At 40.7% G+C, this 27,964-nt stretch overlaps 1 protein-coding gene across 2 annotated transcripts; it reads right to left on the bottom strand.

Annotated features, from left to right (window-relative positions):
• Window positions 1–136: 136 nt before the first annotated feature.
• Window positions 137–27,964, bottom strand: IKBIP (IKBKB interacting protein). 2 transcript variants are annotated; one of them, XM_012500036.2, is made up of 3 exons: window positions 27,676–27,964; window positions 19,743–19,860; window positions 137–1,072 (listed from the first exon to the last, which is right to left on the bottom strand). In XM_012500036.2, the coding sequence occupies exons 1-3, from the start codon at window positions 27,852–27,854 to the stop codon at window positions 323–325; spliced, it is 1,047 nt and encodes a 348-aa protein (XP_012355490.2). In that variant the 5' UTR covers window positions 27,855–27,964; the 3' UTR covers window positions 137–322. The 2 variants fall into 2 exon arrangements, with proteins under 2 accessions (XP_012355490.2, XP_003259752.2); XM_003259704.4 differs by lacking the exon at window positions 137–1,072 and adding an exon at window positions 11,146–13,655.

Below are 27,964 nucleotides of genomic sequence, written 5' to 3'. Positions count from 1 at the left end.
CAGATCCTGCCCCTTTGAGATCTTCCCATGCTACTAGCACATTCTGCTTCTCCTATGTGTGTGTGTGTGTGTGTGTGTGTAACAACATGTATGTCAGAAGGATGGATAAAGTTCTTGCTATATAAAGTTGCAAAAATAGGTTTTAGCATATTTATTTTGGAAAATCAACCTGTTTAAAAGTTTTATTTTTACTGTACAAAATAGGATTAAATATAAAATGACTTTTACTCCAAAATATCATTACTTCTGATTTACCAGTCTTCTCATGAGAGGTCCCATTAAAAAAATCACCTTAGTCTAATCTCAATAATGTCAAACTAATTCATATCTGAAATTGTGCTATTTCATCTTTAATATCCTTAATCTCAGCTTGGACTATTGTTAAATTAGATATTTTTTCATTTAAGAAAGCAATTTCTTTCTCTCTTTGTAGTAAGTCGGTAACCAATCTCCCAATGCGTAGTGTTAAATCATTTACTAATGGTTCTAAACGGGAAAAGTCCTTCTTTAGATTATACACCTTTGGTTTTAGATCATTTGCAAAAGTCACTGTCTTCAGAACTTTGGCTCTGTCACTTTCTAAGCTTAGAAATCTATCTGTATGTTTGTCGAAGTCACTCTTTAGTTCAGTTAGTGTCTTCTTAACAGAGTTAATTCTTTGTGAATTTTCAGATGCTGTCTTTCGGAGCATTGCTGTTCGATCAATACTACTTGAAAGAAGATCACCTATGTTTTTTACTGTATTTCTTTCTACTTTTTCTATTTTATTTTCTAATTCTTGCACAGAATCTGTCAATGATATTACATCAGTTACTAAACCTGAAATCCGTCGTATATCTGTTTTTACACTTGTAATCTTGAGACCAACATCTTTTGCCATGGAAGTTGTACTTTGGTCTACTTTTGTAATGTCTTGAGAAAGCGTTGTCAGATTGTTTTTCAGTATATCCTGTTTTTCAGTTATCCTATTGGACCAAGTTTTTACCTCATTAATTTCTTCCTGTAGATGCTTTAGATGAGCAATTATTTGAAAAGACTTCAATTGTTCCATGATAGCTTCAGATTTCTGCCACTGTAAGAAAATATAATATCACAATGATTAAATTTATTAGAAGCTTAACATTTAAAATTCATCTTAAATTTTATATTTCTTTTTAATTTTAATTTTTTTTTGAGACAGAGGCTTGTTCTGTTACCCAGGATGGAGTGCAGTGGCACGATCTCGGCTCACTGCAACCTCCACCTCCTGGGTTCAAGTGATTCTCCTGACTCAGCCTCCCAAGTAGCTGGGATTACAGGCACCCGCCCCCACCTCAGCTAACTTTTTTTTGTATTTTTAGTAGAGACGGGTCTTCACTATGTTGGACAGGCTGGTCTTGAACTCCTGACCTCTGGTTATCTGCCCAACTCGGCCTCCTAAATCCATGCCTGGGATTACAGGCGTGAGCCACCACGCCCTGCCTTATGTTATTTTTTAACTACATTTTACTGTTCTTCTGGAAAGCATATGGTAAAAGACTACTTCAAAAGTAAGAGAATTTAGAGCAATGTAAGTGAATTACTAATGAATAAGAAGGAAACATTATGAAAATTTCATGAAATGTCACTGGAAATTACATTTTTTACATTATAATATTTTCACAATTGGTCTTCTGTACAGTAATAAAATGAGCTACATGAGACAGTGATGTGGTTTTTCAGTTGCTGGAGAAGGGAAAAGGAAGTTTCTTCTAATTGAGCTTTGCTGGGTGAGATAAGGCAACATAAGTTCTTTTTTATTTCAGCTTTATTAAGGTATAATTGACAAATTAAAATTGTATATATTTATTGTGTACAATGTAATGTTTTGATATACATATCTACACACATATTGCAAATGATTAAATCAAGCTAATGAACATATCACCTCATGTATTTTTTTTGTAGTAAGAATATTTAAGATCTAGTCTCCTAGAAATTCTCTCTTTTTTGTGGAGATGGAAGTCTCACTCACTCTGTACCCAGGCTGGAATGCAATGGCCCCATCTCTGCTCACTGCAACCTCTACCTCCTGGTTTCAAGTGATTCTCCTGCCTCAGTCTCCAGAGTAGATGGTACCACAGTTGTGCACCACCACACCTGGCTAATTTTTGTTTAGTAGTGACAGGGTTTCACCATGTTGGCTAGGCTGGTCTGAAACTCCTAATCTCAAGTGATTCGCCCGCCTCGGCCTCCCAAAGTGCTAAGATTATATGGCGTGAGCCATCGCGCCCGGCCTTTTAGCAATTTTCAAGTATATATTAATATTATTTATAGTCATCATACTATACAATAGATCTCCAGAACTTATTCATCCTGTTTAACTGAAACTTTGTATTCTTTAATCAACATCTCTCTATTGCCCTACCCTGTCCCCTCCAATCCCTCCTAACCACCATTCTACTCTGTACTTCTATGAGTCTGACTTTTTTAGATTCCACATGTAATTGGATCATGCAGTGTTTGTCTTTCTGTGCCTGGTTCATTCCACTTAGCATAATATCCTTTAGGTTCATCCATGTAGTCACAAATAACAGGATTTCCTTCTTTTTAAAGGCAGAACAGCATTGTGTGTGTGTGCGTGTGTGTTATTTATCCATTCATCTGTTGATTGACACTTAGGTTGATTCTACATATCTTGGCTATTGGGACTAATGCTGCAATGAATATGGGAGTGCAGATAACTCCGTGACATACTGATTCATTTCTTTTGGATATATATCCAGAAGTGGTATTGCTGGATCATATGATTATTCTTAGTTTTTTTTTTTTGAGGAACCTCCACACTGTTTTCCATAATGGCTATACATTCCCACCTGCAGTGTACAATGGTTCCCTTTTCTCCACATTCTCACCAACACTTGTTATCTTTTGTCTTTTTGATAATAAATATCTAACAGGTGTGAGTTGATATCTCACTGTGGTTTTAATTTTTCATTTCCCTGATAATTAGTGATGTTGAGCATTTTTTCCATATACCTGTTGGCCATTACTGTGTCTTCTTTTCAGAAATGTCTATTCATGTCCATAGCCCATTGTTCAATCGGGTTTTTTTTGCTATTGAGTTGAGTTCCTTATATATTTTGGATATTAAGCCATTCTCAGATTTATGGTTCATGAGTACTTTCTCCCATTGTATAGGTTGTCTCTTCACTCTGTTGACTATTTCCTTTTCTGTACAGAAGCTTTTTAGTTTGACACAATCATATTTATCTATTTTTGCTTTTGTTGCGTGTTCTTTTTGGGTTCTATTCAAAAAAATCTTTGCCAAGACTAATGTCAAGAAGCTTTTTCCTCACGTTTTCTTCCAGTAGTTTTCAATTTCTGGTGTTACATTTAAGTCTTTAATTCATTTTGAATTGGTTTTTGTATATGGTTTGACATAAGGGTCCAGTTTCATTCTTCTGCATAGGATATCCAGTTTTCTCAACAGCATTTATTAAAGAGATGTCCTTTCCTCATTGTGTGTTCTTGGCAACTTGGATGAGAATCATTTGAACATACACTTGTAGAAGTATTTCTGGGCTCTCTATTCTGTTCCATTAGTCTATGTTTTTTTTAAATGCTAGTTCATGCTGTTTGGATTACTACAGCTTTGTAGTATATTTTGAGATCAGGTAGTGTGATGTCTCCAGCTTTGTTCTTTTTGCTCAAGATTGCTTTGGCTATTCGGGGTCTAAGGCAACTACAAACAAGTTATAGCAAATGCTAGAATGAAGGGACCAATGTCCAAGACTATATGTCTATGCTTTATTGGCCTGTAACTTTTATGAACAGTTTTCTGGCCTATCTAACTATCCATGAGACCTTGAATAATTCAACTAATTCTCAAGTTCCTAGTAGGTTGTTAGGCATGCAAAATATGAGGAACATAAAGATGAGTATAACTCGAATTGTGGCCTCAACTTAGTTTAGTAGAGAAGACAGATAAGTAAAAGAAAATAATTTCCAAGCTTCTAAAATTCTGATTCCAAATGCAGCTGTTTTTCAACTTTTGTATGTTTCAATGCCATCCTTCTTCCCCACTATACATTATGAACTGAAAGCTCTTAAATTGTTATCTTGATTTAACTTGGACACATTAACTGATAAACATTTTGAGCCACCCCAGTGTCTGGCAACATTTTGAGTTGTTATTTTTGTTGTTGTTTGTGGTGATGGTCCTGTGTCTGTGCACGCACATGTACGTGCCTATATAGCAGTGTTGGGGAGTTGAGTATTTTATTGAACTTTAAATATTTGACATTTTATTGCAATGTGCCATCAGTTAATAAAATGAAGAAGGGAAAATTACATAGTGATAAGATGGGTAGATCTCATAAACAATACAAAGTTGGATAAAGTTGGACAATTGAAACAAAGATGGAAATCAGGTAAGACTATTTAGCTTCAACCAGAAGATTAGCCTATGGACTGTGTGCTCAATTATGAAGAAAAATAAATTAAGAAACAAATGTAAAATGGCTAGAAATACATTGCTAATGCATATGCCCATAGACAGATATACAGTAATTACTCTGGAAAAAGAATCCCATTTATAATGTGTAAGTCAATCATTTGACTTCTGCACATTTAACTTTCAGCTTGTTTTCTAGGAAAGTACTATGTTGTAAAGTGGGAAATTATAACTTTCTATTAATAACCAAAACTAGTTTGATTTGACCACATATACTGTACTACAGTATGTGCTAGTATGATCAAGAACAATCTCTGCTTTTAGGGAGTTTGTAGTTTAGTTTGGGACACACAATGTCGATAAATGTATTACTTAAAACTCAGAAAAGAAGAAATAAAAAAGCTTGAGTCCAGGAGTTTGACGCTGTAGTGTGCTATGATTGCGCCTATGAATACCAACTGTGCTCCAGCCTGGCACATAGCAAGACCCCCATCTCTAAAACAAAAAAATTGAAATTAAAAGTTATAAAAACAATCAGACTGTAAAACATTTTTACAAAATTAAATATGCAGTTTAATCTAAAGATATCTTTTTTTCTAAAATAATTGTGTATTTCTTCAATGTTTTCTTATTATCTTTCTTAAAAAAAAAAATTGAGGCCAGGTGTGGTGGCTCACGCCTGTAATCCCAGCACTTTGGGAGGCCAAGGTGGGCGGAGAACGAGGTCAGGAGATCAAGACCACCCTGGCTAATGCAGTGAAACCCCGTCTCTACTAAAAATACAAAAAATTAGCTGGGCGTAGTGGTGGGCGCCTGTAGTCTCAGCTACTCGGGAGGCTGAGGCAGAAGAATGGTGTGAACCCAGGAGGCGGAGCTTGCAGTGAGCCAAGATTGCGCCACTGCACTCCAGCCTTGGTGACAGGGTGACTCCGTCTCAAAAAAAAAAAATTTGAGATGGGGGGTCTCACTATGCTGCCCAGGCTGGTCTTGAACTCCTGGCTCAAGTGATCCTCCCAAAGTGCTGGGATTACAGGCGTAAGACACCACACCTAGCTTGAATTATCTTTCTTAAATTGTATTTGGATTACTTGGCTAATGCCAACCTTTTGAGATTATTTTGGTTATCATACATTTAGTTTTACTTAACACAAATAAAAATGAATTATGCTCAGAATATTATTTTGAGGGCAGCTTTAAAAAGCAGAGCCATATAGTTGCAAAATAATTATAATGAAGTACAGAAATGGGACGGTAGGACAAAATAATTCTAAGTAGTAACTCCCCCACTTCGCCCCATCATAAATGTTTAATTTCAAAATACACTTGAGGATTTTTCTCCTCAATCGCTTTATGCTGAAATTAATTATTGGTGAATAAGGTGGCCCAAAATGTGTTTTTTGGTAGAGAAGTGAGCTTGCGAAAATGTTCCTGTGGGTATGACATTAAGCAGTAGCCACAAATAGGAAGGAAACCAAGAAGTGATTGCAAAATCACATTTTATTTTTAAGGAGGAAATTTTGCAATATAGTGTATTTGATGAAACAATCTCCCAAGGGAGAAAGGACTAGACGGCTACTTTCATCTATTTCATTACCAGGTTATCATTTATTAATGTATCTACTCTGGTAAAAGTAGCTTAATAGCAATTAAACAATTAAGATGTTGATGAATGAGCTTAGCTTATTTTTAGAAGAATCAGATTATTAGGAAGAAGCTGTTAGTAAACCTCTTTGTTTCACTTGGTTGTTTATAATAGCAATCTGTTGTGAACTTCTATTGATCTTTACGAAAATAGAAGCTCAGTACAGTGTGGTAATAGTCTAGAGATTGTTGTATTAAATTATTTTAAAAATTACTTCGGGCTTGGTTAACCTATTTGCCTAGGATGGATAGAAGAGTTGAGTCTATCAGTAGCTGAAAACAGCATATCATTGAAGGCTGGGGATGGTGGCTCACGCCTGTAATCCCAGCACTTTGTGAGGTGGGGTGGATGGATCACTTGAGCTCAGGAGTTCAAGACCAGCCTGGGCAACATGGTGAAACTCCATCTCTACAAAAATAGCTGGGCTGAGCTGGGAGGATGGCAGAAGTTGCAGTGAGCTGAGATCATGCCACTGCACTCCAGTCTGGGCGACAGAACCAGACCCTTTCTCCGAAAAAAAAAAAAAAAAAAAAAAGTACATCAGTGATTTGATTATTATTATTTATTATTTATTTATTTATTTATTTATTTGATGGAGTCTCACTCTATTGCCCAGGCTGGAGTGCAGTGGTGCAATCTCTGCTCACTGCAACCTCTGCTGTCCGAGTTCAAGCGATTCTCCGGCCTCAGCCTCCCAAGTAGCTGGGATTATAGGCATGCACCACCACACCAGGCTAAGTTTTCTATTTTTTTTTTTTTTTTTAGTAGAGACAGGATTTCACCATGTTGCAAACTCCTGACCTCAAGTAGTCCGCCCACCTCAGACTCCCAAAGTGCTGGGATTACAGGCATGAGCCTCTGCCCCCGGCCAGAATATTTATTAAATTCCTATCATATATTCAAGGTATGAGGCTAGCTGCTGTCCTGTAATGTTAAACATTGCCTGGATCTACAAGCACAGCAACATGGTTCAAGAATATGATTTCTAGGTCCAATCTGCTTTCTAAAAACTTGCTAAAGGATTTTTTTTTTTTGAGACAGAGTCTTGCTCTGTTGCCCAGGCTGGAGTGCAGCAGCGCCTTCTCAGCTCACGGCAACCTCTGCCTCCTGGGTTCAAGAGATTCTCCTGCCTCAGCCTCCCAAGTAGCTGGGATTACAGGCACTCACCACCATGCCCAGCTAATTTTGTATTTTTAGTAGAGACAAAGGTTTCACCATGTTGGCCAGGATGGTCTCGATCTCCTGACCTCGTGATCCACCCACCTCAGCCTCCCAAAGTGCGGAAATTACAGGCGTGGGCCACTGAGCCCAGCTAGGATCTTTGAATTCTATTAAAGGACCTGGAAGTTTTATTGATCTGTATAATTTAAAACCATTTAGATCAGGCGCAGTGGCTCACACCTGTTATCCCAGCACTTTGGGAGGCCAAGGATGGAGGATCCATTGAGGTCAGGAGTTTGAGACCAGCCTGGGCAACATAGAGAGACCCTCATCTCTACTTTTTTTTATATTAAAAAAAGGGTAAATAAGTATATAAAACCACTTAAAGCCAGAAGGCATCTTAGGGATTATTGATATAATTATCTCCTTTTACTATTTAAAACTAAGCCCTAGTGGCCGGGTGTGGTGGCTTATGCCTGTAATCCCAGCACTTTGGGAGGCCGAGGTGGGCGGATCACCTGAGGTCCGGAGTTCGAGATCAGCCTGGCCAACATGGTGAAACCCCGTCTCTACTAAAAATACAAAAAATGAGCCGGGTGTGGTGACAGGCACCTGTAATCCCAGGTACTTGGGAGGCTGAGGCAAGAGAATTGCTTAAACCCAGAAGGCGGAGGTTGTAGTGAACCAAGATTATGCCACTGCACTCCAGCCTGGGCGACACAGCAAGACTTTGTCTCAAAAAACAAAACAAAACAAAACAAAACAAAACAAAACAAAACAAACCTAAGCCTTAAAATAAAGTGCCCAGAATATGCAGCGGCAAAACCTATTAATAGATTAGAGGAGTACAGCCTAGGACTCAGCACTGCTTTCTCCTCTTCTCCAACATTTATTCATTTATTGATTCCTTCTTATGCTCAAGGGCCAAACAATTTTAGAGCACAGCTACAGCTTTTGAGGGACTGAGTCTGGTTTAATGGCAACATGGTAGAGAACACATTTGACTCAATTACTGCTTTTTGAGTTATCGAGATAGTTCTACTAACAGCAGATTTGTTGTGATTTTTCTCCCCTAGTTGAACAGTAGCAGGCTCCACGGTGTAGTGAGATGTCCTTGGCCTCTGGAATTGAACAGACCTAGGTCTACAGCGGGACTGCAAGGTTCCCAGTGTTCCTAAGTCTCCATTTCCTTGTTTGTAAAATGGGTCTAATAGCTAGCAAAGGTGTAGTAAGGATTAGTGATAATGACTGGCATAAGGTAGGTAGTCAATATATAGAGCTATTATGATGACAATAATGAAGGCTGGACACAGTGGCTCATGTCTGTAATCCCAGCACTTTGGGAGGCCAAGGCAGACGGATCACGAGGTCAAATGTTCGAGACCATCCTGGCCAACATGGAGAAACCCCATCTCTACTAAAAATACAAAAATTAGCTGGGCATGGTGGCTCATGCCTGTAGTCTCAGCTACTTGGGAGGCTGAGGCAGGAGAATCGCTTGAACCTGGGAGGTGGAGGTTGCAGTGAGCTGAGATCACACCACTGCACTCCAGCCTGGGGACAGAGTAAGACTCTGTCTTAAAAAAAAAAAAAAAAAAAAAAAAAAAAAAGAATGATGATGATGAATGTACATCTCCTAGAAATGCTTGACATATGTGTGGGTATGTCATTTTAACAGGTGCTGAAGTGTTAGTTCTCTCCTCCCCTGCTGTGTAAAGCTGGGGTGGCATATTTTGATTTGTATTAAATTAATAGTTTATAGGCTGGGTATGGTGGCTTACACCTCTAATCCCAGCACTTTGGGAAGTCGAGATGGGAGAACTGCTTCAGCCCAGGAGTTTGAGACCAGCCTGGGCAACATAATGAGACTGTTTCTACAAAAAAAATAAAATTAGCTGGGCATGGCGGTGTGCACCTGTAGTCCCAGCAATCGGAGGAGCTGAGATGGGAGGATCCCTTGGGCCCAGGAGGTTGAAGCTGCAGTGAGCTGTGATCACACCACTACACTCCAGCCTGGGTGACAGACTGAGACCCTGTCCCAAAATTAATTAATTAATAGCTTATAAATTGAAATGAGCAGGTGCTAGGAAAATGTGTAGAGCTTTTGTCAACTGTGCAAATATGGGGTAAGTCTACAAAGGATGGTTTTTTTTTTTCTTATTGAGTTTGGTAAATTTTCAGCATCATTATTGTGTAATGGCATCATATCAAAATTTGAACAATGTTACAGATTCATACAAAGGTCTGCAATTAGGTTGAGAAGAAAAATACTACTATTAATTTTGCATCTTATGGGTTTTTCTATGAAGCCATACAGGCTAATAAATCAAGATTTTTGGTTATAAAATATACAAGTATACTTAGTCAATAGTTTCCGATCATTAAGCAAAATTTAAGGCAATATTACATTTAAAAATTATATATTCAAAAGTTTAAAAATAATTAGGTGCTTATATTGTAATCCGAATACTTTGGGAGGCTGAGGCCGAATGGCTTAAGCTCAGGAGTTTGAGACAGCCTGGGTAACATAGTGAGACCTCGTCCCTACAAAAAAAAAAAAAAAATGTGTAAGGAGTGAGGCCAGGTACAATGGCTCACTCCTATAATTCCAACACTCTGGGAAGCTGTTATTCCTGTTAACATTAAAAAAAATTGATCCAGTACTTTTTTTTTTTTTGAGATGGAGTCTCACTCTGTTGCCAGGCTGTAGTGCAATGGCATGATTTTGGCTCACTGCAACCTCTGCCTCCCGGGTTCAAGCGATTCTCCTGACTCAGCCTCCCGAGTAGCTGCGATTACAGGTGCCTGCTACCATGCCTGGCTAATTTTTGTATTTTTAGTAGAGCCACGGTTTCACCATATTGGCCAGGCTGGTCTTGAACTCCGGACCTCAGGTGATCCGCCCACCTCGGCCTCCCAAAGTGCTGGGATTACAGGGTGAGCCATTGCGCCCAGCTGATCCAGTACTCTTACGCTTTTGAGATAGGGTCTTGCTCTGTCACCCAGGCTGAGACAGGCTGGGAATGCAGTGGTGCAGTTCAGTGCAACCTTGAACACCCGGGCTCAGCCTCCTGCGTCGCTAGGACCACAGGGATGCGCTTTTTTTTGACTTTTAGTAGACATGAGGTCTCACCATGTTATCCAGGCTGGTCTTGAACTCCTGAGCTCAAGCGATCCTCCCACCTCAGCTTCCCAGAGTGTTGGAATTATAGGAGTGAGCCATTGTACCTGGCCTCACTCCTTACACATTTTTTTTTTTTTTTTGTAGGGACGAGGTCTCACTATGTTACCCAGGCTGTCTCAAACTCCTGGGCTTAAGCCATTCGGCCTCAGCCTCCCAAAGTATTCGGATTACAAGTATGAGGCACTGTGCCTGGCCACTTTATAAGAAATTCATTGATATAAAATTTATTATCAGTTACAAAGATACAAAAATGTGTTTTAGGATATTGGTAATTTTCCCTAAAGAAAAGACTAACAATGTAATTTAATATTTGATACACAGGAAAGTTTTTGAAATTTTAAGCATCTGTGTTAAATAAATGAATGGAAGAAACAGAGAAAGACAAATTAAGTACATCTAAATCTCTCTAATAACAATTTCTTAATAGGAAAACCTCTTTATAAATATAGGATATATCTATATCTAGATATCTATACATACATACAAACGCATATATACTTTAATAGTTTTCTCATGTTATACTTGTAGAAGTGCAGTTTTTTTTTCTTTCCCTTGTGTCATTATAGAGCACAGTAGCCACCTTGTTTCCATTTACTTTCAGTAACCATTACCATGGTATATATAAGTTCATAATAACCTCATATTAAATGTGGTGATCGGTGAGAAAAAAATATTTAAACGTAAAGAGTATAAGAGATCACATTTGCCTTGACAGGATGGAGGTTAAAACAACAAGGTTCCAGCTTACTTTATAATCTATTTTATTAGCATTAAAAGTAAACAAATAGAATTTTGTCAGCGCACGCAAATAAGAGACATTCAGAAGTCAAGAAGTATAATTTTAAGTCTGCAAAAATTAACGCTATGCCCCTTAATAACAAACTCTCCAGGCTTATTTTTATGATTCATGCTGTCTACCACAGGCCCTCCTAACTCCAGTGGAGAATGAATTTGGGGGTTCTCCAAAAGCTTGCAAATTTACATATTAAAACTACTTGACCACAACTACCGTTTTGTAACTGACTGCTTTCAAGTTCTTTGTGTTTAATTCCATTGAAAACTGCATTATAAAACTGGTAAGGTTATTGACAAAGAAACAAGAACAAACTTCCATATGCAGTTGACTACATTATATAATTTCAAATAAAATAAAATCAATTCATAAAACAAATTTAGTGGTGTGGTTTGGGAAATCTTTAAAATGACACACTTTTAACTATCACAGTTATTATCATAATTAATTATCAGAGTTATGTTACTTTTCCCTCAAAACAGGCCACAGGCTTATTTTTATTTATTTATTTATTGAGACAGAGTCTCGCTTTGTCACTCAGGCTGGAGTGCAGTGGTGCGATCTCGGCTCACTGCAAGCTCCGCCTCCCGGGTTCACACCATTCTCCTGCCTCAGCCTCCTGAGTAGCTGGGACTATAGGCACCCACCTCCACGCCTGGCTACTTTTTTGTATTTTTTAGTAGAGATGGGGTTTCACCATGTTAGCCAGGATGGTCTTGATCTCCTGACTTCGTGATCTGCCTGCCTCGGCCTCCCAAAGTGCTGGGATTACAGGCGTTGAGCCACCACACCCAGCCTATTTAAGTAAACCATCTAGAGATCATGGATCTAGCAAACTCATGTCTAACACAGTTGGAACCTAAAACCAGGTATATAAAGATATTTCAAAGATTTATATACACATAATTCCTAAGAAAGGCCTTATGTAAGAACATACTTACTCTGATTTTAAAAGTCTTACAAGTATCTGTAACACAGTTTAGAACCTTAACAAAAACTAAAATGTTTCCCAGGCTTTATAGTTTTCAGAAAGTGCATATTAATTCATAGCAAAGGCACCAGGCTCTCCCTCAGGCATGCTATCTTTTATTTTACACAAAATTCTCATGAACTTGGTTGTCTGGATTCTTAACCTGCAGTGAATTACATAAGAAAGTGAAGAACTGGCTGAGGCAGGCACATTACCAACCAACCTGACAGTAAAATCAGGTGACAGAAAAGGTATGAGACATAGGTTTGAAAAATGGCAAATTGGGATCATTTAGTGAAGTGGTAAATACTCTTCATTAGCCCCTGGAGACATCAATATATGTGGGTCCAATATAATAGGTGAAATTAATAATGATGTCCATTAATGCTTTAAAAAACATTAAAAATATTAAGTATATTGTTATAAAAGTAGAGAAATATTTTTAAAGAACTATTTCTATTTCAAATGATTACAATGAAATAAGTTTTAGTGCTTAAAAAGATAAGCTCTGATTATGTGGATAATCCATTTGTGTGGAATCTCATTTATTTTCCAGTAATGTCGGATAAGATGAGGCATATCAATGTAACTCAAAATCAATGGACTAATCAATTTATGTATAATGATATGGTTCATCAGATAAATGTCATGAATTTAAAAATCACCACCAATTCCTTTATTTTCCATATTATATTCTTTTAAAGTTCCCTTTTCTCCTGTACTTGAGTATGCTATAAAATCATGAACTTTTTCTTTTAGAACATCCAGTTCATTTTGCATCTTTAATATGCTATTATCATACTGAATTCCTTCAAGGGTTTTCTGCATCTCCATTATTTCAGACACTGCTTTCAGCATATCATCTTCCATATTAAACATCTGCATAGTCAAGTCTTCCATTTTCTTTTCTGTTCCTATCAGATCCTGAGAGACTCTGAGAACAGAGTGAACAGCACTTTCAATTGTTGGCAAATGCGTCTTGCATTCTTCAACTTTGGGTTCGTAGTCGGAAAGTTTATTAGTCAGATCTTCGTCTCTGGCAAAGAGGGCATGCTGTTCCTCTTCTAACTTTTCAACTGCCTTTGTATCAGAGCCTAGCTGCTCCTCTACTCGCAGGAGATCTTCTTCTTCTTGTCTTTTTACTGTTCTAATATTTCTTAGTGTGCTATCTTCCAAATCTTTTAGCCGTTCAGTGAGCAATTTTATTTCCTGCTCAGCCGAGTTAATTTGGACAGTTACTTGAGAATGTATATGTTTTGCTTCTGATTTGAAAATGTCTGTATTAACGTTCATTTCTTCTAGGCTTCTCTTCCAGAAATCCGTGATATTCTGAAATTTCTCATTAAGGCTTTGCATCCTTTGAGTGAGCACCTCTTCATTATTTTGAATGTCACGCATGATATCTTGGAGGCTGGATACTTCCTGCTCAAACTGGGTCATCAAAGACATGGATGATGTAGTTTCCTGCAGGATGCTTTCAGTGTACTCAAGCTGCATTTATAACACAAAACAATTCCCAAGGCTACTTAATAATTTTCATATTAGAGAAACACACTTTAACAATCAGGAGCATAACACGTGCCACGTTAAAATTCTGAAGATGTCTAAAATATCCAAGTATATCGGAATCAGACTGACGAAGATATTTATTATGTTAATAGTTTTCACAAATACGTTAATCCTGCATTGTTTTATTTATTTATTTATTTTTTGAGACAGAATCTCGCCCTGTCACCCAGGCTGGAGTGCAGTGGAGCAATCTCCGCTCACTGCAACCTCTGCCTCCCAGGTTCAAGGTATTCTCTTGCCTCAGCTTCCTGAGTAGCTGGGATTACAGGTATGCGCCACCATGCCTAGCTAATTTTTGTATTTTTCGTAGAGATGGGGTTTCACCATGTTGGCCAGGCTGGTCTTGAACTGTTGACCTCTAGTGATCCGTCTGCCTCGGCCTCCCAAAGTACTAGAATTACAGGCGAGAGCTGCCGCGCCTGGCCAGCACTATGTTAAAAAAAAAAAAAAAATACACCTGAACACATAATCCTAGATATTGCAGCATTTCTATGGAAGCATATTCAAGAGAAAAGTAATGTTAAAGGGCCTGAAATAGATGCAATTTCCTCTTTTTAATTCTAATGGTAAGTAACTTCGATGTCTTTTTTTTTTTTTTTTTTGAGACGGAGTCTCGCTCTGTCGCCCAGGCTGGAGTGCAGTGGCGCGATCTTGGCTCACTGCAAGCTCCGCCTCCCAGGTTCAAGCCATTCTCTTCCCTCAGCCTCCCGAGTAGCTGGGACTACAGGCGCCCGCCACCACACCTAGCTAATTTTTTGTATTTTTAGTAGAGACAGGGTTTCCCCGTGTTAGCGAGGATGGTCTTGATCCCCTGGCCTCGTGATCCGCCCACCTCAGCCTCCCAAAGTGCTGGGATTACAGGCGTGAGCCATCGCGCCCGGCCCTCGATGTCATTTTTATGGTTTTTTTGCTTTTTAGAAACTGAAACTTTGTATAAAATTTGATATCTTCCCTAAATCCTATAATTCTGTAAGGGTTTCCGCCCAAAAAAAAATTTTTGACCGATCTCTTGCAGAGAAAGTACTAGAATCAGGTCTTACAGATAAAAAGGCAAAAATGAATTAAAAAACAGTTTAGTGAGACAAGTCAAATTGAATGGTAAAGTGTTTTAAGTATTTGTAAGTTATGCTAAGCCTCTGGCACCTCCTAATCTGTATCTGGAATATAGAAGGCCAAGTCATAGACCTTTTTTAGTCTACACTTAGATAACAGCTTTAGAGACTACGGGAAGGCCTAGAAATAATCATTAATTTATCATGTGCTTGCAGCATTACGCTGAAGACATAATACTGAACAAGATACAAAATAATGCCCTTAAGCAGCTTTGTTTAATTGACGAGAAAGACAAGTGTATATGCACTATGACAGGTGAAGAGCTATGGAAGCACTCAGGTGGAGACCCAGCCTAGACTTCGGTGATGAAGGAAAGTATTTTAGAAAAAGTAATATCTAATATCCGCTTCCAGTTGCTTGCTCTCTAAATTAGCCTACACACTACTACTAGAGTAAGCTTTTAAAAACTGGTATGCCTATCATGGTACACTGTTACAAAACCTTTGATGTTTCCTAATACTTCTAGGATCAAGTCTCAAATTCTCTAACCTCTCCCTGTGCTATCCTCCTCTCCTCTTTATTTAGTTACGTTGTCCTTACTTCAAGGCTCAGACGGGATCTCAGCTCCTCGGTGCAGCATTTCTTCCACAGCCCTAGCCCTGACAACCTGAATTCCTGTAGCACCTATTACATATGTATTTGCCATATATTTGCCACTTAGCACATACAATTCAAAAATTTTGAGGGTTCACTCTGTGCCAGCCTTGTGTGAGACAGTGGAGACAAATACAGCATAGTCCTTGATTTCACAATTTGATTGGGAGACAGTGTTTAGATCTTCCACATCATATATTCTAGAGTCCCAACAAGATCTACTGAGTACCCTGTGTGAGGTAGTTCCATTACCAGGTACTAGAGAAATGGAGATAACAGATGCAGTGTATGCTCTAAAAAGGAGTAAAGGAGATAAACTAGCAACCAAAAAAATCACAGTAGATTATAAGTAGTGTCACAAAAGAATTAGCACGGGGGGCAATGGATGCTTTGAGGAGAGATAAAAAGTTAGGAGGGCAATGTGGAAAGGCCTGGAAGTGACTCCAAAATTGGAATCATTAACAGACTGATTGATGAATTAGCAGGGTGAAGATGTGAAAGCTTCTAAATTTCATAGGAGAAGAGACCATGTCTTATGCCTTTGTGTAATCCCTACATCTCAGAGTACAAAGAATATGTTTGTTGATGCTTAGAAAGAATGACCCTAAGCCTTCTAGGTCCACCCCAATCAAGACCTAAAGAGTATGCAACAAGAATGACTAACACCACTCTGAAATGTTGTTTAAAATGTATTTTAAGGGTTGGGCATGGTGGCTTACACCTTAATCCCAACATGCTGGGATGCCAAGGCAGAAGGACTGCTTGAGCCTAGGAGTTTGAGACCAGCCTGGGCACAAAGCAAGACCCTGTCTCTACCAAAAAAAAAAAATTAGTTGGGCATGGTGGTGTGTGCCTGTAGTCCCAGCTACTTGAGAGGCAGAGGTGGGAGGATTCCTTGAGCCCAGGAGTTCAGGGTTGCAGTGAGCTATGATCATGCCACTGCATTCCATCCTTGGTGACCGAGCAAGACCCTGTCTCAAACACATACACACGCGCACGCACACACACACACACACGCACACACAAAGAAAACAAACAAACAAAAAAATTCAAAGAAATAAAAACCTCTTTTAAATATACACATACAGCCATAATACACGTTCCTTTTAAAATCAATTATGAGAAATACCATTAACATGGTTAGGTTTAGTTGTTTTATTAGCAGTATTTTGAAGAGGCAAGCTTATCCTCACCTAAGGTAATGTCCTGTTTAGGAGGTTCATCAGAGCCTCACTGTAATCTGAAAGCAGTACACCCCAAGTAAGTGCAAGATGTTACAGATTTAATCTGCAAATATTTAGTGACTAGTATGCCACAGTAGCTAGCATTTATGGGCTGCCAACATATTCTAATTGTTTTTCATTTTTATTTACTAAAAAAAATTTTTTTTGTAGAGTTGGGGTCTCACCATGTTGCCTGGGCTGGTCTCAAACTGCCAGGCTCAAGTGATGCTCCCAACTTAGCTTCCCAAAGTGCTGAGATTACAGGCATGAGCCACCACACCGGGTCTCATTTTTTCTTAAAGAAAGAGCTAGTAGGGCCAGGTGCAGTGGCTCACACCTGTAATCCCAGCACTTTGGGAGGCTGAGGCGGGCGGACCACCTGAGGTCGGGAGATTGAGACCATCCTGGCTAACACAGTGAAACCCCATGTCTACTAAAGATACAAAAAATTAGCTGGGTATCGTGGCACACGCCTGTAATCCCAGCTACTTGGGAGGCCGAGGCAGGAGAATTGCTTGAACCCAGGAGGCGGAGGTTGCAGTGAGCCAGATCTCGCCACTGCACTCCAGCCTGGGCAACAAGAGCGAAACTCCGTTTCAAAAAAAAATAAAAATAAAAATAAAAGAGCTAGTACTTTATTAGTGCTTGATTGTTTTCAAAAAATTTGTATATAAAGTAAGTCCTCACTTAACGTCATTGGTAGGTTCTTGGAAACTGACTTTAAGTGGAACTATTCAGGGCAGCTCCTCCAACAACGTTGTTTCGATGTCCTTTCATTACAACGTAGGTGAGAAAAAAATTGGTTTCATTACACACTTCACTTAAAATCGTAGTTTCCAGGAACCTATTGACGATCAGGAACCTATTGAAGATGTTGAGGACTTACTGTATATCTCATCTGATCTTTATAAAAATCTTATTATTTCTCACTTAATTACTGTATATCTCACCTGATCCTCCCAGTGTGCTGGGATTACAGGTGTGAGCCACCGTGTCCGGCCTTCAATAGCTTTTAATTAAATATGTGAAGTTTGGCAAGGCACAGTGGCTCACACTTGTAATATCAATTCTTTGGGAGGCAGAGGCAGAAAGGTCATTTGAGGCCAGGAATTTGATACCAGCCTGGCCAATGTAGCAAAACCCCGTCTCTCCAAAAAATTAAAGAAAAAAAAAATTAGCTGGGTGCAGTGGCATGCCTGTTAGTCCCAGTTACTTGGGAGGCTGAGTTGGGAGGAGTGCTTGGGCCCGGGAGGTTGAGCTGTTATTCCAACACTGCACTCCAGCCTGGATGACAGAGTGAAGAGCTGGGATGACAGGGAGAGACCCCATCTCAAAAATATAAAATATATATATATATATATGAAGTTTCTTGCCTGTAGGATTTCTTCTAATGGTATGTTAGTTAGAGTTCCCCCAACAGCTACAACCAGATTCCATTTTTTTTTTTTTTTTTGGGACAGAGTCTCACTCTGTTGCCCCAGGCTGGAGTGCAATGGTGTGATCTCAGCTCACTGAAACCTCTGCCTCCCGGGTTCAAGCAATTCTTATGCATCAGCCTCCCAAGTAGCTAGGATTACAGGCATGAACCACCATGCCCAGCTAATATTTTTGTATTTTTAGTAGAGACAGGGTTTTGCCATGTTGGCCAATCTGGTCTTGAACTCCTGACCTCAAGGTGATCCGCCTGCCTTGGCCTCCCAAAGTGCTGGGATTACAGGCATGAGCCACTACGCCTGGCTCAGATTCCAATTTGAGCCCTATATGAAAATACCAACTCCTTTGCAGCTCCTTCCCCAAATCCATTACACTCACCATCCATGGAATCCCCTGGCATGTGTGAGGGATACTTAATTTTCCTCCATGGCTTTTCTCTTCTGGAGGATTATATGCTTATCCTGTGCATGGGGCTGCAGGGACTTAGATGCTCCATTTCATCTCTATTTTTATAACATCCCTACCCACCCTGGTGCCAAGCATAGGTCCTTGCTTACCTTGTGACATGAGCAAAGGTTTAGTGAATGAATAAATGAACAAAAAGCCATATTTCCCAATGATAGCTTGGTCCCTGGTACCCAGAAAAGGCCCACATGATGCCTTATTGATCACAGCTGACTTTGACTTTTTCCTGAGAGGTGTGGGAGTTACAAAAATGTTTATTTGTCTCACATTTCTAAGAATCACAGTAATAATGCATCTGGTAGAAATCAGCAACTTGAAGAAACACAATATAGACATGGTATTATTTTAATTTTCACTGGAATTCTTATTCGGCTACAGGACAAATACTTTTAGGCTAGCCGTTCTTTTTTTTTTTTTTTTGAGACGGATCCTCACTCTGTAGCCCAGGCTACAGTGCAGTGGCACGATCTCGGCTCACTACAACCTCCACCTCCCAGGTTCAAGAGATTCTCCTGTCTCAGCCCCCCGAGTAGCTGGGATTACAGGCGTGTGCACCACGCCCAGCTAATTTTTGTATTTTTAGTAGAGATGGGGTTTCACATGTTGACCAGGCTGGTCTCCTAACTCCCGACCTCAAGTGATTTGCCTGCCTCAGCCTCCCACAGTGCTGGGATTAAAGGCATGAGCCACTACTCCCAGCCTAGGCTAGCCATTCTTAAATGCATGTACATATATCCTTAAAAAGCAAAAAGTAAGGGAAAAAATGGATGGATCTTTTCCCAATAAGTGCTATTCATATTCTAATTTTATGTTCAAAGATCAACCATATTTTCAGATGAGATCAAGCGCGTTCAGGGTTGTATGGCTGTAGACATGATCAACCATATTTTCAATGCTCTAGATAACTGACACTTAAGTAGAAAATTAACATCATGCTAATATGAACAAATTGGTCTTTTTCAATACTAGAAATTATCATATTAAAAAATCCTCGCCCTTCAAAATGCAATCTGAGTCAAAATGGCTCAGAGGGAGAATGTCAAGAGGTAGGAAGATCAGTGAGAGTTAAAATAGTAATGGTCTAAAAGGCAGGAAGAAAGAAGTTCTGAGCTGGGATAGAGAAATGATAGTGGGGTAGTAAAATGGGAAAACTGTCCCAGATAAGCCAATTAATGATTACCTTTTCTGAAATTAAACTGATTTTACTTTGAAGTTGTTGGAATTCATTGGTTTCTAGTTTCAGTAACTGGAATTGGTTTTCCACCTTTGCAAATTTTTCCGACTGCTGAAATACAAACCTGGAAAAGAAAAGAAAAATCACTATTCTCCAATTCATATCCATTTAAATCCGAATTTCAAAGGAGAATTATACCCAATTCTGTTAAGAACAACATAAATTCTGGTATGGGTAGCTGTAGTTTTTTTTTTTTTTTTTTTCCACACAGGGTCTCGCTCTGTCACCCAGGCTGGAATGCAGGGTCACAATCATAGCTCACTGCAGCCTTGAACTCCTGGGCTCAAGTGATCCTCTTACTTCAACCTCCCAAATAGCTAGGACTGTCCATTTCGCTATGTTGCCCAAGGTGGTCTTTAGCCTTTTTTTTTTTTTTTTTTTTTGAGATGGAGTCTCGCTCTGTCACCCAGGCTGGAGTGCAGTGGTGCAATCTCGGCTCACTGCAAGCTCTGCCTCCTGGGTTCACACCATTCTTCTGCCTCAGCCTCCCAAGTAGCTACGACTACAGGCGCCCGCCACCACACCTGGCTAATTTTTTGTATTTTTAGTAGAGACAGGGTTTCACTGTGTTAGCCAGGATGGTCTCGATCTCCTGAGCTTGTGATCCACCTGCCTTGGCCTCCCAAAGTGCTGGGATTACAGGCGTGAGCCACCGCACCTGGTACTTTTTTTTTTTTTTTTTAGACGGAGTTTCGCTCGTCGCCCAGGCTGGAGCGCAATGGCACGATCTCGGTTCACTGCAACCTTTGCCTCCTGGGTTCAAGTGATTCTCCTCCTCAGCCTCCCAAGTAGCTGGGATTAAGTGTGCCTGCCACCACGCCCCACTAATTTTTTTATATTTTTAGTAGAGATGGGGTTTCACCATGTTGGCCAGGCTGGTTTCGAACTCCTGACCAGTGATCTGCCCGCCTTGGCCTCCCATAGTGCTAGGATTACAGGTGTGAGCCACTGTGCCCAGCCCCAAGGTGGTCTTGAATTCCTGGCCTCAAGTGATCCTCCCCTCAGCCTCCCAAAGTGCTGGGATTACAGGCGTGAGCCACCGCGCCCGGCTTTTTTCTTTTTCTTTTTTTTTTTTTTTTTTGAGACAGGGTCTCGCCCTGCTGCCTAAGCTGGAGTGCAGTGGCATGATCTTGGCTAACTGCAACCTCCACCTCCCAGGTTCAAGTGATTACAGGTGTGAGCCACCGCACCCAGCCTAGGTGACTGATTTTCTAGAAGTCAAGAAAATATGCTGAGAAAGCTGCTTCAGGTCTGAAAAACTAAGCTTTCAAACTGGCATCCATGTTAGGGTGTAAAGTGCTTCATTTCCTTTTTATGAGTCAGGGGCATATTCTAATAAGAGCAGTTCCCAGTCTTCCCATTTAGATGAGGGTAAAAAACAAGCAATTAGGGTCTGCTAAAGGGTATACCTTCAAGTAGAAGGAAGAAAAGAACTGTAAGTAATTCTGGACTTGGGGGATTTCTATTTCTAGGATCTTGGTCTTTTGTTGGGGATTAATATCAAAGGAAAGCAACGAATCATACTGATTAGGTGGGTGACTGGACTGCCTTAGCTCTGCCATTTACTAAGCTGTATAACCACTTTGGGCAAGTTAAATAACTTTGATGTTTCCTCATCTGTGAAGTGGGGATAATACCTTATTTTAATTTTATTTTTTAAAGACGATCTCACTCTATTTCCCAGGCTGGAGTGCAGTGGTGTGATCATGGCTCACTGCAGCCTCCCAGGCCCAATCCATCCTACCCCCTCAGCCTCCTGAGCAGCTGGGAACACAGGCATGTGCCATAATGCCTGGCTAATTTTTTAATTTTTTATGGAGATGGGGGTCTTCCTATGTTGCCCAGTCTTGTCTTGAACTCCTGGGCTCAAGAGATCCTCCTGCCTTGGCCTCCCAAACTGTTGGGATTATAGGTGTGAGCCAGAGGACCCAGCCAATACTTTATAGGGTTGTAGTTTTTTCGACAAGGTCTCATTCTGTTATCCAGGCTGGAGTACAGTAGCCTGATCATAGCTTACTGCAGCCTTGAACTCCTGGGCTCAAGTGATTCTCCCACCTCAGCCTCTCAAGTAGCTAGGACCACAGGTACATTACCACCACTGGCTAAATAAAAAAAAAAAAATTTGTAGAGAGGAGATCTGGCTATGTTTTTTTGTTTGTTTGTTTTCTGAGGCAGCTGAAGAGGAAGAGGTCTACAGTGACACAATCATAATTCACTGCAGGCTCAAGCGATCCTCTCGCCTTGGCCTCCTAAAGTGCTGGGATTATAAGTGTGAGCCACCATGCCCGGCCGAGTTATTGTACACATTAAATAGTTATTGCTATTTATAAAAGCTCCTGGAACAATAGAGCCATAGCACATCAGCTATTTCCTTTAAGTACCGTGGCCCCTTTTTTTTCTCTTTTTGGAGATGGAGTCTCACTCTGTTGCCAGGCTGAAGTGCAGTGGTGTGATCTCGGCTCACTGCAACTTCCGCCTCCCAGGTTCAAGTGATTCTTCTGCCTCAGCCTCCCAGCTAGCTGGGATTACAGGTGCCTGCCAACAAGACCAGCTACCTTTCTTTTGGACTACTTTGTGCAACTACTCTTCCATCCTTCCTACATGCCTATGATTGTATAAGGGAAGCAGGGTTCCCGACCACTTGCACTTGATAGAAGCCCCAGGCCTGTCCCCCCTTTGAAAACTAAGTATAAACTGGGTTGTGTTTATGGCAAATGAAGGATGGAATACATGGATTAGACCACTTGTAAATCACTAAATAAAAATAACTCTTGTTTTTGGGCCTCTTCTATCATATCATATATCATATGGCCTTGTGGAAGAGTGAGATAATAGGAGAAAGGGACCCAGGCTACTTTTAGTGTAGGCCTTACAAAAAGAATCTTCCTGACTCCTTCATAAGCCATTGCAGTCTATAGAGACCTCATACAGATCTATCTAGGGTCCTGTGATAATGAATGGTTTACATTTTCCTACAGTGCATGGTGGTAATTAATGGTGTGTGTTGCCTCTAAATAGCTCCTTTAGTAATGTTAAATGGTGGCAGACAGCTGACTGAGGACTTAGAAATTCAGGATTTCCTCTGGCTCTATTTCAGCTTAATAATGAAAAAGAGGCAAATAACCAAAGGAAGCTGTTATGGACCTTCTGCAAGGAAAGAAGTTCCAGGGCCACTATTAGGGTCAGTACCTATTTAGCCCTATGTTTCATACCATCTATAGCCTCAGTTTTAGCACAATACCTAGTTTTCAAGAAAACCTTGACCATATTCCATTTTTAAGAAGCAGGGCATTTAAATTATACCCTTGTCTTTTAGATAAAACTCTACTAACACAAAGAAAAAAGTTGGAAATGGAGTTAGCCAAAGTTTTACAGTATGATTTATAGACAAAATTATATTGGATAATTAAAAAAAACCAGAGTTATACAACTTGCTTAAAGAGCTTTTGACTTTTGGTACATAATTATAACAGATAATATAAAAATTTTTTATAAAAGCAATTTAGGCTAGGCACGGTGGCTCACACCTGTAATCCCAGCACTTTGGGAGGCTGAGGTGCATGGATCACCTGAGGTTGGGAGTTCGAGACCAGCTTGACCAATGGAGAAACCCTGTCTCTACTAAAAATACAAAATTAGCTGGGCGTGGTGGCGCACACCTGTAATCCCAGCTACTCGGGAGGCTGAGGCAGGAGAATTGCTTGAACCTGGGAGGTGGAGGTTGCGGTGAGCTGAGATTGCGCCACTGCACTCCAGCCTGGGCAACAAGAGCAAAACTCCATCTCTCAAAACAAAACAAAACAAAAAAGCAAATAAAAAATCTATTGAAATTTCCATAAGAAACAAAATTTTCACAATGGAATTCCCAGCTGATTAAATTTCTATGTAATGAAATAAGCATGCGTGACAGGTTTTGTGTCTTGTTTAGTAATTTAACAACTTTTTAACTTTCTGAAAGTAGAATTACCTCAATTCTCTTACCTGAAAAATTTCCATAAGAGTTTAGAAAAGAGGTATGCAAACTGACACTCAAGCCATATATATAGGTTTGGGCAACTTATCTCCAGTGTTTATTGTCAAGATGACATAGGATATATCAGGCCTTTTTTTTTTTTTTTTTTTGCAGGGTCTCACTTTGTCACCCAGGCTGAGTGCAGTGGTGCAATCAAAGCTCACTGTAACCTCAAATTCCGGGGCTCAAGCGATCCTCCAACCTCAGCCCCCCAAGTAGCTGGGACTACAGGCATGCGCCACCATGCCTGGCTAATTTTTTGTATTTTTTGTAGAGACAGGGTTTTACCATGTTGCCCAGGCTGGTCTTGAACTCCTGAGCTCAAGAGATCTGCCCACCTCGGCCTCCCAAAGTGCTGGGATTACAGGTGGGAGCCACCGCACCTGGCCTATCAGGCCTTTATTTAGCAGAGAGAAGATATTAAAGCAACACACTTTTAAGTTTCTTATGTATTATTTCTCTTTTCTTTCCACATAGGAAATGGTCTGAAGACAATGATATAGTGTGATTCCTTGAAATCCTTCTTGGGCAGTGGAAGGGTTCAGATTTTTTCCCTCCAACTTAATCAGATGAAGAGTGAGAGTAAGCAGTATTTAAGAGTACACAGACAGGCACACATATGCACTTGTATTTTAACCACCAGGGCCGTGTCAGTAAGGAATGCATTTAATAAAGATTTGATGGACTGACTTTTAGATGCTGAATTATGTGTTTTAGTGGTAAAGATCTCAATGGCTTTGTCAAAATTCTAGTGAGCTTTTAAGTATTTTAAGAAGCCAAATACTTGCTTTTTATTTGGAAAATGTTTACAAATGTCTTATGGGGATATATTTTTATTTCAAAATTTACTATGAATAAATATTTTGCGATAAACAGCAACCAAAGTACATTTGCTTCATTTTTTGCAGCAAAAGATTTCACAAGAGCAACTAAGAGGCAACTATTTAAATAATAATTATAGAATCTGCCCATAAAAAATACATATAATATATACATTTTAGAGAGACAGGGTCTTGCTCTCTTAGGCTGGAGCACAGTGGTATAATCATGGGTTACTGCAGCCTTGACTTCCCAGACTCAAGCTATCTTCTCACCTCAGCCTCCCAAGTACTTGGGACTACAGGCGAATGCCACCACACTTGGCTAATATTCAAAAATTTTTCGTAGACACGGTCTCACTGTTTCCCAGGCTGGTTTCAAACTCCTGGCCTCAAGCAATTCTCTTGCCTCAGTTTCCCAAAGTGTTGGGATTATAGGCATGAACCACTGTGTCTGGCCCCCAAAATTATTTTTGATATAGCGTTGTGTTATCATTTTGCAAAAATAGTTCAAATTAAATCTTCCTAATGAATGTAATACATTCATTACAATGTAATACAGGAATCACTAACAGCAAATTCCTGATGTGAGGGAAATTTTACTCCCATAAAGTTTAGTTTTCTATTAAAGCTTATCCCAGGATAGTAACTAACTTTCCCAAAACAAAAAAGGTTACTTACTTATTTAGGCAAAGTCTCGCTCTGTTACCCAGGCTGGAGTGCAGTGGCAGATCTTGGCTCACTGCAACCTCCACCTCCCAGGTTCAAGTGATTCTCCTGCCTCAACCTCTGAGTAGCTGGGATTACAGGTGTGCACCACCAGGCCCAGCTAATTTTTGTATTTTTGGTAGAGATAGGGTTTCACCATGTTGGACAGGCTGGTCTCAAATTCCTGACCCCAAGTGATTCGCCTGCCTCGGCCTCCCAAAGTGCTAGGATTACAGGTGCAAGCCACTGCATCTGGCCCAAAAAGGTTTTTTTTTTTTTTTTAATTTACTTAAAGAAGGTCAAGCATTTTAAGGCATAAGAGCCGTTTATTTAAAACAGTAAATTCAGTACATTTATTCCTTTCAGATCAAAATTAACATATTCCGTATTAGTAAAATAAACAATGCTATCTGTTTTTTTTTTGAGAAGGAATTTCGCTCCATCCTGCAGTGTGGAGTGCAGTGGCACGATTTCGGCTCACTGCAACCTCCGCCTCCTGGGTTCAAGTGATTCTCCTGCCTCAGCCTCCCAAATAGCTGGGATTACAGGAGCGTGCCATCATGCCCGGCTTTTTTGTATTTTTAGTAGATGCGGGGTTTTGCTATGTTGGCCAGGCTGGTCTCAAACTCCTGATCTCAGGTGATCCACCCACCTTGGCCTCCCAAAGTGCTGGGATTATAGGCATGAGCCACTGCCAGCGGGTTGACAATTCTATTGTTTTTGAAGAGGGCATTTAATCACTTTATTGTGACAAAATTTTGTTTGTTTGTTTGTTTTTTGAGATGGAGTCTTGCTGTGTTGCCCAGGCTGGAGTGCAATGGCACAATCCCAGCTCACTGCAACCTCCACCTCCCCAGTTCGAGTGATTCTCCTGCCTCAGCCTCCTGAATAGCTGGGATTGCAGGTGTGTGCCACCATGCCTGGCTAATTTTTGTATTTTTTGTAGACACAGGGTTTCACCATGTTGGCCAGGCTGGTCTTGAACTCCTGACCTCGTGATCTGCCCACCTCGGCCTCCCAAAGTGCTGGGATTGCAGGTGTGAGCCACCGCGCCCAGCCGTAACAAATCTTTTAACTCTGAAAAATACACTATTTGGGATGAGTCACCAGTAAAGTATAATTCCATATGTAATAGCATAAAAAATGTCTAGATGTCCAGGGTCTCTTCTAAAATTCTATCACTCTGGAAAATTAACAACAGTCTTACTAAATAACTTTACACATGAATGAAAAATGGAGAAAAATTCTATTAAGGTGCCAATCTTATTAAAATGAAATGGGCTATTCCCTCTTCCCCCCAGAAAAAAAAAGACTGGGAAAATAAAACTCACAAGTTGGTTTTTTTCTTTTTTTTTTTTTTACAAGTTGGTTTTAAGGTTATTTCTAATATTCCTTTTTCCTAATGACACCAATATATCGCCATTTACCTGATTTTAAAACTGCAACTGTTTAGCTTTAAGTGAACACAAGTGCTATGTTTTTGTAGCTTTACCATATTCAATCTGTAACTTACTTAATAAAAGACCTTAAATTCATAATGCATGCACGGTGATCAAAATATGAGCACTCCTCCAAGCTCTGCTACTATAACGTTTGCTCCTTTGGGGTCATAATGATCTAGTTTTTATTTTTTCTTTTCTTTTTTTTTTTTGAGACGGAGTCTCGCTTGGTCGCCCAGTCTGGAGTGCAGTGGTGCGATCTTGGCTCACAGCAACCTCCGCCTCCGGGGTTCAAGTGATTCTCCTGCCTCAGCCTCCGGAGGAACTGGGACTACAGGCGCCCGCAACCACGCCCGGCTGATTATTCGTATTTTTGGTAGAGATGGGGTCTCACCATGTTGGCCAGGCTAGTCTCGAACTCCTGACCTCAAGTGATCCACCTGCCTCAGTCTCCCAACATAACGATCTGTTTTAAGGTTGCAAATATTTCCATTAGGTATTTATGGGGTGAGTAGGGTGGGGCAGATGTGTCACGGAATGGGGCACAGCGGACAGGAAGTAACGGTTTATAACAACGTGAACGCATCTGACGTGTACCGGGGAGCTTCAGAAAGCGTGGCCGAATCTGCAGCTCTTAACAAATGGCTCGTTCCCAAACCTTAGCCTCAACTCCCTCTGAGCGATAGGGGCATGCTACCAGCACGGGGGAAAATGAGATACAAGAAACGCGCGAAAGGGAAAAACAAGGCTGGGCTGTTTCCTTCCTTTGGGATCAAGACGGAGGCACAGAAGGCCCAGGTCTGGGGGGTTGGATCACCTCCGGCGGGATGCTGAGCCGGGTGGGAGCCCAAACAGCAGGGGGCCCACAGGAGGCCGGCCCCGGCAGCCTCGCGTCCACTTACCAGGCCAGGCCCAGGCACGTCCCCAGCGACAGCAGGCTCAGGCACGTTCGGGGGTCTGCCCAGCCCCCGCCTCCGCCGCCCCGGGCTACGGGGGTCTTCCCGCCCTCGCTCCGCTTCCCGGGCTCCGCAGCAGGGGCTCCCTTGGGCCCCGACTTCTTCCGGCTCTTCACCTCAGACATGTCTGGAGGCCCTAGGACGACAAGCCCGGGGCAGCTTCTTCACCAGGGGGAGCAGGACGTGGCCGCCTTGGCGTTCGTGGGAACCCTGGGCGGTGACCGCGCCCCATCAC

This window comes from Nomascus leucogenys, chromosome 10 (assembly GCF_006542625.1).
Source record: "Nomascus leucogenys isolate Asia chromosome 10, Asia_NLE_v1, whole genome shotgun sequence".
Taxonomy (NCBI): domain Eukaryota; kingdom Metazoa; phylum Chordata; class Mammalia; order Primates; family Hylobatidae; genus Nomascus; species Nomascus leucogenys.
The sequence above is the reverse complement of the archived record's forward strand: the minus strand, read 5'-3'. Positions and strand labels throughout refer to the sequence as shown.

Excerpts from the sequence above, each read along its gene's own strand:
- IKBIP (XM_003259704.4), bottom strand. The coding sequence starts at position 27,854 with ATGTCTGAGGTGAAGAGCCGGAAGAAGTCGGGGCCCAAGGGAGCCCCT. Across the intron at positions 19,861-27,675 it reads ACGTGCCTGGGCCTGGCCTG|GTTTGTATTTCAGCAGTCGG; the intron begins GTAAGTGGACGC and ends TTTCTTTTCCAG. Across the intron at positions 13,656-19,742 it reads TCAGTTTAATTTCAGAAAAG|CTTGAGTACACTGAAAGCAT; the intron begins GTAATCATTAAT and ends TTATAAATGCAG.